The sequence below is a fragment of the Dicentrarchus labrax genome, unplaced genomic scaffold (assembly GCF_905237075.1).
Source record: "Dicentrarchus labrax unplaced genomic scaffold, dlabrax2021, whole genome shotgun sequence".
NCBI lineage: Eukaryota > Metazoa > Chordata > Actinopteri > Moronidae > Dicentrarchus > Dicentrarchus labrax.
In genome coordinates this window covers 16,205,573-16,220,198 of record NW_026136702.1, presented here as the reverse complement: position 1 = coordinate 16,220,198, position 14,626 = coordinate 16,205,573, and the positions used below count along the sequence as shown (strand labels likewise).

The following is a 14,626-nucleotide window of genomic DNA, read 5'->3' as shown; positions in this document are numbered from 1 at the left end:
CTTGTCAGTGTCTTCATGTTTCTTTCTCATTATTTAAAAAATATTTATTAATATGAATATTACTTTGACACAAGCAGTGGTTACCAGATGGAGATACTTCATGATTAAAGTGTTCTGTGGCATATCCTGTATTATTTTATGGTAGTATCTATTTATTCACACCTAACTAGTAACTAAGTACATTTACTCAAATACAGTTTTCATTTCAATTTTGAGGTAATTGTACTTCACTTATACAATTTATGCTACTTTATACTTATACTCCACTGCATTCTTGAATTTCCCTCGGGATAAATAAAGTATCTATCTAGTTAACAGTGAAATACTGGACTTTTTACTATGCTACACAACAAAACCTATGATCAACTTATTAAATATGATACATTGTAAAAGATTAAAGGCCCCGGCTGTTTTCAGTTGCTAAACAGACCTACTAAAGCTGGAGTTGTACAAAGGTATGCTGGGATTTACATGATGTCATCATGCACTCATAAGAATGATAAAGTCATAAGTTGTGCCGCAAATAATAACAATAATAATTTGTGTGTTTAAGATGAATAAATAAATGATCTTTCAGGACCTTTAAGGCTCAGTAAAGGGGTCATTGTGCAAAACTGGTTATGAAACAGTCTCAATTTAATACTGATGCCTCTATATGACCTACATAAACAAACAAAGCCATCAGCTATTTCTATACGGTAATTTTCATCCTATCCCCTTGTACTTTAATCTCATCTTTCATACAAATAATGAGGTGAGCAGGTTTCACTTCTCACTTGACACCTAAAACAAGGGCTCAACTTACATTAGCAGCTACTCTCAGTATGAAAATTAAAACGCACTTTATAAACAAACAAATTAATATTGTGCTACTTGACTTGTGTTATCTACAAACAAAGATAACTGTCTCCCCACTGTGGACATCAGAGTATTAACACTTACAATTCTTATGTCATCCGCTGACATCTTTTAAGAATGAATCAGTGACACTTTGGGCTCTTACAGGTTTTGAGACATTGCATCAGTTCTATTTAAGCAGAGGAGGTTTTACAGAATTAGAACGTCTCCCAGCAAAATCAGCTACTGTCGAACTGTCATCAGAGTTGTTTTGCAATCCACTGACTGAATCATCATGGATCGCCTAAAGATGTCAGACGTTCTTCCAAAATGGTGTTTTGATGATGCGGTGCAAACACCAAATTTTCCACAGAGGTGATCGGGTGTGTTGATATATGGTGACAGTGAAGAACAAGACAGCTGTGCCAAAGATTATTCAGGTTTCTTACTTCATTTGAAGCCTTTTCTTTTTCTATCTTTTTCTTTATTTTTGTTTAGTTTATTGACTCAATGAGAGAGAGGACCCCAGGTCACAAATATATATCTGCATATAATATCTGCAAAATGTTTTGGACAAAAAAATAACGTACAAGACTTCCATTATTGCTGTAAAGACAGCACTGATGCAGTAGTATATGTGCGTAGGAGCTCCACCTCAACTACAACTGGAAAATCCTGCTTTTACATAGCATTTTTCTGCATTGAGTATTTTTTACTTGGAATACTTTCAGTACATTCTTCTGATTATATTAAAAACTTTTACTTTAGAACATTTTTAATGCAACTTTTACTTGCAGCAGAGTATTTTTACACTGTATTATTAGTGATTTTACTTAACTATAGCATCTGAACACTTCCTCCACTACTGACCAATGATGGTTGTATCTTAGATATAAGATAATAATAGACATGGGCCTTTATTGTAAAGGGTGGGAGAATAAATAATACTGGAGAAAGTATAGTTTTCCTTGGGCTGCCATCTTGTGGCCACTTTCATCACTGCATCATCTCATTATCTCTAATTTCTCTCTTTTTCTACCTCTCACACTCTGCTCTCTCACAGTCCTGCCCATGGTCACCTGTTGTAACTCCAAAACCTAAATATGACCAACTTTACCATTAAAAGTCAGAGCTGGATGTCCGGACTCAGGTGAAACAGGCGCCTCGACAGTTGCAGTTTTTTTGGGTGTAATATGACACAGTCAGTGGGGCTGGGCCTGATTCAGCTTTTACTGCCAGACAAGCCCAGCCCTTCAGGTCCCAAAACAGGTTGCGTTACAGGCTCGGGCGAGGTTTTAACCGCACCACACCCTTTTGACACTGCCTTTGCGCATAAACGCACAAGAAGGACACCCTTTATAACCGGGCTGACGCCGCGCTTACCCACTTGTTTGTACCTCGTTTGTCTCTCTCTCTAACCCGCTCCACACACTCCAATCGTCGGTCATGTTTCGCTGTGGGATCGCCTGGCCCCGATGCAGGTGGATCGTGCCCCTGCTGCTGCTCTTCGCCATTATTTTTGACATTATCGCCATCGCCGCCGAGTCGGGATGGGTCGAGGACGAAGACGCCAAGTCCCACTACGCCAATATGTGGAACCAGTACCGAGGCAGGAATGACAACTGGGATAGCAAGTCGCTCATGGAGTTCAGTAAGTGTCAGTTTCTACAACACATGAAACAGAACAGGACATCTAACCAATAAGATTAGAGCCTGTGGCATGGAAATAAAGTAAACGCATAGACTTTAGTAGAGCCTGATTCAGTGTTTGTGTTTGTGTGTGTGTGTGTGTCGCTGGGGGGGGGAATTAAACATTCACATATTGTAACTCGAAGGACTCGACCTTTGGCAACAACTGTAAAGTCCAGGCTGACGGGAGGAGGGAGGCCTACCACACTCAGTCAGTCAGTCAGTCAGTCAGTCAGTTTTGGCGGACTGAACTTTGGTGTTCACTATCCTATTGATCATTTCCTGTCCCAGCAAAGACATTAGAGAGTGTAGGGCGGTTTCATGCAGCCTCTTCTCCAAGTTAAGTCAAGCCTTAAGTCAAGTTTATTTGTGTGCTCCAATATCACAAGTGTTTTAATGTGGGCTCACAAATTCAACAAGGGAGAGAGAACCCCCTCCTATATGACCCACTGTGTAATGAGATGGAAAAGGACAATTAATTTTTTTTTTAAAAAGGGACCAGATCATTGTTCAGTCTTTTTACTTTAATTTGACACCTGCCTGTACCTGTCAACATACTTACAGTCCCCCTGTAGAACAGGTTGTAATGTCAATCATAGCAGCTCTGTAACCTGTGGCTTCTTTGAAAACACCTCCTCCTGCCAGGAAATGGTAGGCACATTTTCTTCTTTAATCCATTTTTAATATATAGATTTATTAAGAGCTGCAGGCCAGTGTCATATCAGAAAGATTTAATAATACGCTGGATAAAATCTTATGAAACAGACAAAGCCAGTAGAGCTCTTTTCATACGTGGGAAGTCTTTCAGTGTTGAGGTATTTTTCTTTTAAAACCTTTTTTTCTCCAGGCGAGAATCAGAAGATGTGTGCTGCTGCTGCAAGTTCTAACAGAACATCTGAGCTCTGTGGACAGGAGGTCATTAAACAAACAGGGTTATGTGGCTTGAACCTTTTAAAATAACTTGATTCTTATCTTATTTTTCTTATAAAACTGCTCACAGAGTGTAACCTGTGTTAGTTTGCTGGTAAACACCACAGGCAGAGTTTGACTATTTTGTGACCTCCACTCCAGAAAAAGTGAATGGATGCAAAAGCACATTTTAAGATGGCTGTCAAGACCTGTTAATGCAAAAATGGTAATTCATAGACAAACTGTTAATGAGTTTGTCCTTTGGAGGTCCAACCAAAGCACACACACACACACACACACACACACACACACTGAAAGAACAGTAACTGCAAACAGAACAGACTGCTGTTCTCGCTCTCTCTCCCTCTCAGGTTGTATTTGTGTTATTTCACACCCACAGCCGCCAACAAAGACAGTATTGTTGCTCTTATCAGTCTCTGTGGAAGTTGCCTAGTGAAGTTAATGGCTCCATAGTGTCATCTGCAAAATGTATGTACCTTGAGATATGGGCAGCATAAAAAACTTCATCTAATCAGGGATTATGACCAATTTGCACACTCCTCTCCACAAAATATTCACTTATATGTAAAGAAGACATGTTACTGGTTAATAGAATAAATTAGAGTCCTTGATCAGAGCTCTAATGACCCAAATATTCCCTCATATTTCACAGTTGCTATTGACAGTATGGCTGCAGGAAACTCTGCAGCACTAAGTCATTACTACATAACCTAAGTGCTAACCCCAAATCCTGACCTCAAGGCTGATTAAAGTGAGTCTTTGTTTAACCCCTGACCAGCTCTGGTACAGGTATCAAATGACATGATATGGTGCAGTGCAGGGCAGCTTGGATTAGTTAATGAATCAGTTAGCTGATTGAAAGAAAATCTGGAAATATTTTAATAAGCAATGTAGAGTTTGAGTCATTTTTTTTAAACAAAAATGGTTCTTAAAATGTGAGAATTTGCTGCTTTTCTTGTTCTCAAAGGATAATAAATTGAACTTTTGGAGGTTTTGGATTGTCGGTCAAACAAAGAAGAGATTTAATGTCTTCACCGTGGGTTTTATAAAATTTAAATGTTATTTTCACTGTTCTCTGACATTTTATAGAACAAAGGATTAATCGATTAAATTATCATTAGTTGCAGCCCTAGAGCAATGTCCACTATATGTCAGTAACAGATTACAGTAGTAATTGTTGTTGGTTACATCAAATCCTCTTTGTGGCTACTGTAACCTCTTTAATGTGACATGAACTGTTTTATCTAGATTCCAACAACCTAGGCTGTACCTTTTTTTTTTTTTTTTTTTTTCTGTTATTGTGTCTGATCCTGTCCATGTACCCCTGCCTCTTATTTAATGCTTACTTAATGACAATCTTTCAATGGGAAAGTTTGGCTTGGGCTGAAATCCAAACTTTGCTTTTTCTCCCTCCATCTTAGCTCAATGACGGCAGCAGTAGAGAGAATTATGAATGATGAAACACAAATGTTTTTAGTCGCTGTTACAAGTGATGTTGAGGCATCAGATTGAGTCTCATTTGAACTTTTAGATCAAGTAGTTTTGCTCTTTGTCTGAACTGCGCGCTGCTACTGTTTTGGCCGAGTCTCCTTTTGTCTCAGCAGGAGTGAAGTAGTTTTAAACAAAAGAGAACCACAGCTGCCAGAAGACTACTGGCTGCATCTAGGATACAGTTTTACCCCAAGTTTCCGCTGAGCATTCTTGGCCCAAATAGTCATGGAGATACTGGTGAACTGAAAACTGAGGACAGTTCGTGTATGCAGATGCGGGGCATAGTGAACATTGGCTTTCGACCTAATGGACAGTCCCTGTCATGGTGTTGAGCCCGCTCCCTGTTCAGATGAAAAGGCAGCATTGACAAAAAAGCTGATGATTACTGGTTTGATATGAATCATTGCACACGGGTGGGGCAATATGACGATATTTACCATGAGACAATATAAATTTGGCCGTATTAGTTAAAATTAAGGTACAGCTTTATGGCAGCATTTGTTTTTTATATGGTTTTTGCATAAATTCGATAAAACACCTTGATTGAAATGGCTGCGTTTGCCAAAACAGACCAGTCTGTGTGTTTTATTTATAGAAAAATGTTCAATGGATTTTTACTGAAGATTAACCACATAAAACTCAATGTATCAATAATATAGAATGACAAGGGCTGCCACTCATCATTACTGTTATTATTGATTTATCTGATGGTTATTTTTCTCAATTCATTGTTTTGTCTTGAAAATGTCAGAACATGAAAAATGCCCAGTCTTCAGATTCCTTAGTTTATCTCTTTTATCCAAAACCCAAAGATAATCAGTTTTCTATCATGTAGGACAAGAAAATACAATTGAGATCCTGAAACCAAAGAATGCTGCTTACTCAAATTGATTAATTGATTAGTCGTTTCATCTCTAAAAACTATTGTATCCCATCATAGGAGATTTTATCCATATCACTCACTCCTACCCACGTCTGAACAAACTTTCATCATTCACTTTTTTTCGCACCTCTCCTGACAAATTCACATGATTGTAAACTCAAAGGTTTTCATTTTTCACCAAGCAAAAGCACTTTCTAAAGCATGAATTATAACTTTGGCACTGTGTTCCCAGCACCAAGAACTGCTGGCTGGCCAGGTGCCCCATTAAAATCTTTTCAAGGAAAGTGCAGGGTGTCAAGTTGATCCCTGCTGCCTGCATGAAAGCCTTTTTCTAAGAGGTTTTGATGAATATTATCCTTGACTGTAAGGGTCTGAACACAAGCTTTAAAGCAACCACATTTGTCATGGCCAAAGCTTTGTGCACTGTATGTGGGAGAGTCACAACGTGTTTTTGCCCCAGTGTGTATTAACTTGTACAAGTCATAGATGTGTTTTTACTAAAAACAACACGGTTAAGGACATGTTCCTGTGTGCATGTAGCTACAGTGTAGGAGTGAAGCCTAATCTCTTTCATTTTTGATCAGAAGAGGAAAACAGATGTTGAACAGCTGGATGGCATTAAGTGAGAGTGATTGGGACAGGCAGTGTTCTCACACACACACACACTCACACACACACGACATTATCCAGCTTAAAACAGAAACAAACACAGGCATGAGGACACGACAATGCCGAGCTGTAGCACACACATTTTACATGTACTGTAAGTATAAGAGAAGCCCTCACAAAGGAACACACACCAACTGAGGAAGGCAGAGCTTGGAAACATCCGGGTGTGTGAGTGCACTGTTGCTAATGCTTTAATAAGAAGAACAATAGCAGGAGAGAATTTGGAGAATTTTATATCACGGCAACAAGTAAAGCTCCATCCTTCCTTTTGTTTTTCTTATCAATGTGCACATTTTAATTTGAAAAACATCTGTAAAGTGTATAGAAGTAATCCAGCTGCTCACGTCACTGTAGTTTACGAGCCCAAAAATCCTTCCCAGTTGTTTCATCAACAACGGTGAGGACACACTTTAAATTCAGTGCAGATGATGAATTATCACGGAACCACAGAATACTGGAATGCTAAGATAATTATTTTAATGCTCCTTCTGGGTGAACATCCTCATGCTTTAAACAGAAATAACCTGACTGAGAGACTCTTCAGTAAGGTTGCATGATGCCTACAGGATAGCAAGATGGTTTCTGCCATGAGATGATTGTTTCTAGCCATAAATATTATTTGGCAATTGTGTTTTGTGGGAGTCTTCCAGGATGGCAGATATCCTCTACATGCTATTGTTGGACAATCTAATCTGGAAGAGGGATCATCAAAACAAACAATGATAGAAGCTGCAGTTTCTCAAAGTATGGAAGGTTTCTGTGTGTTTCTAGTTTGTTTTATTGCCTGCATCATCTTATCATCGGATAAGCCTGAGTTCATTGTGCTGGTCCTGCCACAGTGTTAAATAAGAGGAACTTTATGTTGTTGGCTCGATTGCCATTTAACGTTATTAGCAGCATGGGAGAAAACTAGTCGGACTAGTCTGGTGTGCGTCAGTGTGAGCATGATGAGAGAAATACCTCGGGCTGAGGTGGGAAGGGCATTACCTGAACACACACACACACACACACACACACACACACACACAACCACACACACAGAGGTATGAATAATTTAGGGTGTTGTCTGATCCAGTAACAGTGAATTGGGTGTGACTGTGTGTTGAAACTCACAAACTCACACAGTGGACTTCTATAGAAAAATGTTAGGATTATCTGCATTAGTGATTGTTAATCTAACGGAGATTATTACATACAATAAAAGCTTCTCTACATACAGCACAAACTTCACACACACAAACTTTTAGTCTCATAGGATGGTTATACAAACAATGCAGTGCGCTTCACGTACTTTCATTTCGTTTTTTTGGCCCAAACATCTACAACCATGCATGATGGGAGTTGCTTGTTTTAGAGTGTATCGGTGCTGCAAGTTCCTTTATAATTATGGAGGCAATGTCCTCAGAATGTCAGAGCGACAAAGAGAGTGAAAGTGTTGTCAAGGGAGTGGCGTGTGTGTGTAGACAGCTTGTCTCTCTCTCTCTCTCTCTCGATATCAGCACTAACCTCGTGGAATGTACTGTCATGAGTTCATGCTGTTGAGTGGTGAGAGAGAGTTCAGTAGACAATGACGCTAAGACACATTGCACAACACATGACTCATTTCCAGAAACAACGCTGAAAAACCTTCATACTTAAATTTACTAACGACTTGTGTACTAATCAGATAGAGATTATTATGTTTTGACCAATATTATAATGACATTTTAAATGAAATATAATGTAATAAGCAGTTAATGCTTTAAATTAGATGCTTCTACACAATGGTGCGGGTTTCAGAAGTGAGGGTTAAAAAAGGTTAATGGTAGTATCACAAAGGGAACAAAATGCTATTTAAACATCTGTAGGCTATTGCAAATGCATTGACCCTAAAATCATCTTTACTTTCTTTTGTAGATACCTGATACTTCCTGGAAAATAATGTCCGAGCACCGTTCTTTACTGTCTTGTCAGATGTTAATTTCTGCTGTCTTTTTAGGAGAATATTGCCTGCAATTTAAAATTTTTTAAAAGTCTGCAAAGCACCACTAAAACTTTAAACTGACATTTTCACCTCAGATCTTGATAATATAGTCAGGATAGTCAGAGAACAATGTTCAGAAAATAACCTGAAACTGAAAGTGTACTATTAAAAACTATAAAGAACCATGCAATTTCTATATTCAGTGACTATTTCTGACTAATTCGTTTGTTTGTGTTTGACTCCAGGCTGGGCCCAGGCAGTGGCTGCTCTGATGATCATCGGCCTCATCATCCTCATCATCGCCTTCATCATCTCCTGTGTAGCTCTCTGCTGTTCGCTCAACTTGACTCTTCTGCCGTTCATAGGAATACTGTTGATCATAGTTGGTAAGATACACACGCTCACACACACACACGCAAGCACACTCTGCATGAACACCCATACAAACAAATTTCTGCAAATATGACTACTGCCTGGGAACCAATCAGAAATGTTTGAAGCAGATCCAGGTGGAGTTCGCAGTAACAGAATAAAGCAGAGTATAACATTTACCGTTTGCGCTTTTGAGAATAAAATTGAAAGTTAAATGAAATGCGTCATCCAACATCGCTCTGTTTCGGTTGTACTTCCATAGAAAATTTAATTGGCTCTTACTAAACAAAGATCAACACTCAGCCATAAACAAGATTGACTGAAACTGATAAAGGCGCTTCAGGTCTTAACAGTACGGTGCAGTTAGCCTGTGTTAGTTAGAGAACATGTTTATGCTTGCATGTTTATTATTTAAAGGGGTTAGAAATTCAACAGAAATTCTAGGGAAGTTCTAGCTCAATTACAGGGTCAGTTACAAAAAAACAAATCTCATTTAACCCTAGTGACATAAAGCTGAGGTTATGATGAAAGAATACCCTCTGCGTCTTAAGACTTCAGCTGTCGCTGTGGACAGTTTTCTACTTTACTGAAGAAATAATCCCTTCACAGCAAGGCCTGTCGATTATTCTGAGTGGTCAGGTAGTTTCCAGACAGGCACGTTGTGATCCATAAAAACATGTTTTTCTACAAAATCCTTTCATCATTAATCAGAAGAAGCCAAAGTTCCCAAATGTTAAATGTTGTCTAAACATTAGAAGTCAGAAGTAAAATTGACATAATTAGGATTTAAATCAGTAAATATCTGTTTAAAGAAGTAAACAAGACTATGAATCTAACTTGTGATGCCAACTCTCTCAACTTCCTTTGAAAAGACAGTTTCAGTAGCCAGTCCCAGCTTCAAGTGAGAATATTAGGATTATATTTGTAATGTGCTGAACCTAACCATTAAATGTACTGATTTTATTAGACCATGTGGAAGGTAGTTTTGTTGCTGATCATGGTCAAGCTGAAGAAATACAGATTTAATTGTATATTTGATATATTTTTATTAAATAAAGACTAAAAGTCTTTTAAAGGTCCTTTAAATAGTCTGGGTTTTCTGTCTTAGGAATGTGTGTGTGGGGGATTTCAACAGACTAAGTGGGAGTGTGAGAAGTCAAGGTCAGACGGAGACACAAAGGTTAACAGTTTGTGTGAGAGCAGAGGAGTTCAAGTGGAAGCCAGAAAATTTAAAAGTTGAGCTTTCTTTAGAGGGGATAGATTTTAAGTGGGAGTGATAAAAGAGGGGAAAACCTAACTTTGATCCTAAATAAAGATTGTGCGTGCAAGTTTGATGTAAAAAGGAGAAGGAGTGAGAGAGAAAGGGAAGTAAAGGCAGCCAAAAGCTCCTGGAGGAGGGAAGGCTGAGGCTTTCATGTGACGTTACCATGGGAATAACTGGTTTTGTCTGTTCATGTGACTCACCCCACAGAGAGTCTGAGAACATGGGGCAGAGCCACACACACACACACACACACACACACACACACACACCCACAAACACAAACACAAACACCCACAATGTTTTACTGCCAGACTGACAGATGAGACAGCCAGTCTCCATTCACAGGCTCTGTGATGTCTGTTTTTAAATGTGCCGGAGGGAGTTGAATATAGTTTGCATTGGTGTCACACAGCTGTAGCTACAGAGAAAATTGTCACTTGTCCCTCAGAGGTGGCACAAAAGGATTCTTGTATCAATCTTGGAGGAAAAAAAAGAATAATTAGATTAGAACTAGTCTTACTGATCTGCCGGTAGAGCTTTCATCGCACCAGCTCAACAGTTATTAGAAATAATATCTGTCTTTTATCTGTGGATCATACGAATCATCCGAGATCATTGTACCGCACTTCTTGATGTAATCTGATCATAACTTTGTGTTTATTAATTTGATCAAAAGCATCGCAGTTTCAAAAAGTGCCACACAGACGGTGATGAAAAGTATCGTCTTACTCCTTTTACTTTTCACCTTTATTTACTCTTAAGGATCTTTAAGGAGACTTTATTCCCCACTATCTGACAGTATCACATACAGTATAAAAAAGTGTGGTTTTAATAGTAAAATTAACGTCTGTTATTCAGTGACGCCCCTCAAACTTAGTCAAAATTGCCCATGAATGCTACGTGATATCTGAAGTGGATACCTCTGTTGGGCATCTTTTTAAGTTTCCGCTAGTTTCTTTTGGTACCTTATTGACATGAACTGAAAGAAATGGCTAGAAATCAGGAAAATGCACTATTATGGGTTAAAGTAAGTCAATATGGTCCTTTTAACTCCTGTCGAATCACTAGTGACATACATACATACATACATACATACATACATACATACAGTGCGTTTCCAATTAAATCAGACCATCTCTCTGTGATTAATATAGGAGTGACTGCTGGGATAAAGCATCACACCTGAATCACTACGTGCCTTGCCTTTGCTTGAGGGCATAAAGGAAAACATTTTCAGTGACTTTGACAAAAAAACTGCATCACAAAGACAAATCCGTGTCACACCTTTTCTCGAGAATATCTAACTGGAAAAAGTGACAGGCAACCATGAGTGCCAGCGCTGTGTTTCAGCTGTCTGCAAATACTGAGTCACCTCAATGTCACAGATGTTGATACGTTGATGTAACTCTTACACACTCATGTAAAGGTATTTTTCACACCGTGCTGTTAGTGTCAGTGCGGTCTACTTGTCCCACTGACTGACTATACAGTTTTTATGTTTCCTTCTCTTGTCCAATAGTTTTATAATTCAGTTTGTCAAGATTAGAATGTAATTAGGTTTCTATGAGTGAGTTTGGTTGTTTTATAAATCTCTCTCTCTCTCTCTCTCTCTCTCTCTCTCTCTCTCTCTCTCTCTCTCTCTCTCTCTCTCTCTCTCTCTCTCTCTCTCTCTCTCTCTCTCTCTCTCTCTCCCCCCCTGCAGTGATTGTTCAGATCATTGCTCTGATCATCTACCCCGTCGAATTCAACAATCTGATCTTCGAGGGCAACTATTACTACACCTGGGCCTACGGCTTCGGCTGGGGCGCCACCATCCTCTGCATCGGCTGTGCCATCCTCTTCTGCTGCCTGCCCCGCTATGAGGATGAGCTGACAGGCCTGGCTAAGGTCAAATACCTCTATACCTCTGCTTAAAGACAAAACCTGCACCCCCACCCAATTACAGCCATTTCCACTTTTCACTCTGAGCGGGATCTGTGTTGGCCATTGAACATTTTTACACTGTACCATTTCACCAAACATCCACGATGGCTCAGTTGAGTTAAATTTGTCTTGGCAGCGGAAAAAAAAAAACCCCTCCTCCACCAGGAGTTAGAAGCAACAGATGATTCTTACTGGAAGTGGACTGTGATTGGATGTTGCTTCTGTTAATGTACAGACTTCTATTTTAGATTAAGCCAGCATCATAAAAAATGTTTTTTACCATGTTGTGTTTTTTTTTTTCACATTCTGCATCTGATTGAAAAATCTTCCCCATTGGTACTTTTTACCTGTATTTCTCAATGCAAGATCACCCAAGTGCACTTACCCTAAAGGATGTAATTATGTGTAAAGCATAGCTTTAGTCTGATTTATTTGAGATCTCTTAAAACCTTGGTAGAAGAGCAGTTCATACTAAAACTTTTGCACAGGATGCAAAAACAATCATTAATCATCATTTAGTTTTGTCCCATGTGTTACGACTATTAGTTTTTCTCTGTCTTGTTTTCTGTATGTTGCTGTGCACAAGGTAAGAAGGAGGCTTGGACTCAGAAGCTGAATGTAATCTTTATATGGAAATGTACGTGTAGTGTAACAGTCCTGTTTGCACCTTTTGTAATGCTTTTTTTTGATCATTTTCATCTGCTGTTTAATTATTACCAAAGGGATATAACTGTGGGAGTTTGCTGTGCTGTCTTTGTATTTGTTCTGAACACGACTAATAATACACTTATTGTGAGTAGACACAGAGGTGTGGTAGTTCATGCTTCAGCAGTTGTTGCTTCTCCGTCACCTTTAAACTGGAAGCACATTACATGAATTTATGTTGCGCTTGATGATTAATCTGTCTCATGTAAATGTAGAAAACCTAGTCCACCTCCTACTTTTTCAGTTTTTACTTTTTATAATATTCCCTCCTAGAGTTAGTTATATTACAATCTGTGCCTGAAATAGCAAAATTATAATTTTTTTAAACAGTCCAAACTCATGTGAGCCTCAAGTCTTGTTGCCTCAAAGTAGGTATATGTAGAGCGAGGATTACACCAATTTCCATTCAATTTCTTCCAGTCCTGACCACTCGTGTGTTTTTTTTTAAGTTTTTGATAACCATCTGCTGGTTTGTTAAGACACTGCGACCAAGGTGGACAATCTTCGGACATACTGTGTGTAAAACGTGTGCCTTAGCTTCTTTAGTGTTTTACTATTAAATCATTGAATGCCGTATTAAACTGGTCAGTCTGGTTTTACTGACTCCCGCTTAATGCCAGTCATCAAACACATGGCTGTTCATGCCAGTACCAAATTCACGCCCGAACAAGTTATTTTTACTTTAATTACATGAACCAGTTCAGAGGAAAGACTTGAATTATGCTTGGTCTTAAATTAGTAGCCAAGTCTTTCAAATTGTTAGAAGTTTTAACTGACAAGGAGAAAAGATTCAGGCGGTTTTACACTTGTTGAAACTTGTCTCAAAGGTGATGTGTAAAACATTTTTTTATGGGCTTGAATCTGTGTTTTCAACGCCAGCTTTTTCAGTCATTTTTAATCACTTTAAAAGTAAACTGTACTATAGAAAATGTCTTATTAACATTCATCCACTTCTGGAAATCACCCAGCTGTTCTTCTTCTCTAGTATGAATTGGTGTATTTTTATGCAATAAAGAGTTTCTTTTTTGAATCGGTTACATTTTTGGACTCATTTTTACAATGCAGTGACCATGTTTATGTTTGGAGGGATGAAGAGGATGAGAGAGGAACAGGAAGCGGGGGGAAAAATATATTAGAAGAAGGAGAAAATGAAAAAACGGAAAGATGGGAATTTTCATAGTTTGTGTGCAAATGTTACGAAATCCTGTCTCCATTTTGCAGCAGGCTATAAAGATGATCACATTTGTCAAGGGCCGCTGAACATAAACATAAAAATAAATCACATAAACATCCAAAATTTACTTTAAACCCAGACGGATCCAAATCTAAATGCAAGTTTGAGCTTTTTATTTACAATGTCAGTGAGGTCAGACCAGAAAATTCTGTCGCAACCTGCATGTTGATGATGTTCCTCCCTCAGTGTAATCTTATGGGGTTGTCATCACACACACACAAATCCAGACACATACAGGAGAGGAACATAGCTGATAAACAACACACAGATGTGAGTCATGAGGTATGATATGCACACACCCAGAGAGCCCCACCCCAGGATAGGTCTGACTGAGAATTAGACTTTGCTCAGCATGTCTTGACAGCTCTGGTTTCTCTGTAAAAGGGGGTGGAGAGAAAAGAGTGCAGAGGGGACGGGACTGAGAGGGAAAATGACATGAGGGTGAGAAATACAGTGGGAGGCAGAGAAGGACAGACGGTAAAGGAAAATTCAGAGAGACAGCAACTGGTATTAAGTTGAAAGAGGGAAATAACACAAGCAAGAACACGATAGGCACTGTTCTTGTCGCATCCTGTCTCATTTTATATTACAGTAAATCACAGGGCATAAAATTGCCGTTCCAGTTTTTTATAAGGATTGAAGTGTTCAAGCAAGTAGCACCTCTAT

General features: G+C 38.8%; 1 protein-coding gene across 1 annotated transcript; it reads left to right on the top strand.

The window, feature by feature from the left end:
* Positions 1-2,110: 2,110 nt before the first annotated feature.
* perp (p53 apoptosis effector related to pmp22) lies at positions 2,111-13,756 on the top strand. Its single transcript, XM_051422189.1, has 3 exons — positions 2,111-2,488; positions 8,708-8,848; positions 11,801-13,756. Exons 1-3 carry the CDS (start codon positions 2,284-2,286, stop codon positions 12,010-12,012), a joined length of 558 nt encoding a protein of 185 aa, XP_051278149.1. The 5' UTR covers positions 2,111-2,283; the 3' UTR covers positions 12,013-13,756.
* The last annotated feature ends 870 nt before the right edge of the window (positions 13,757-14,626 follow it).

What these genes read in the sequence shown, in the direction of transcription:
- perp (XM_051422189.1), top strand. Translation starts at nt 2,284, where the DNA reads ATGTTTCGCTGTGGGATCGCCTGGCCCCGATGCAGGTGGATCGTGCCC. An exon ending in CAAGTCGCTCATGGAGTTCA is followed by an intron (nt 2,489 to 8,707) that starts GTAAGTGTCAGT and finishes GTTTGACTCCAG; the next exon opens with GCTGGGCCCAGGCAGTGGCT. An exon ending in AATACTGTTGATCATAGTTG is followed by an intron (nt 8,849 to 11,800) that starts GTAAGATACACA and finishes CCCCCCCTGCAG; the next exon opens with TGATTGTTCAGATCATTGCT.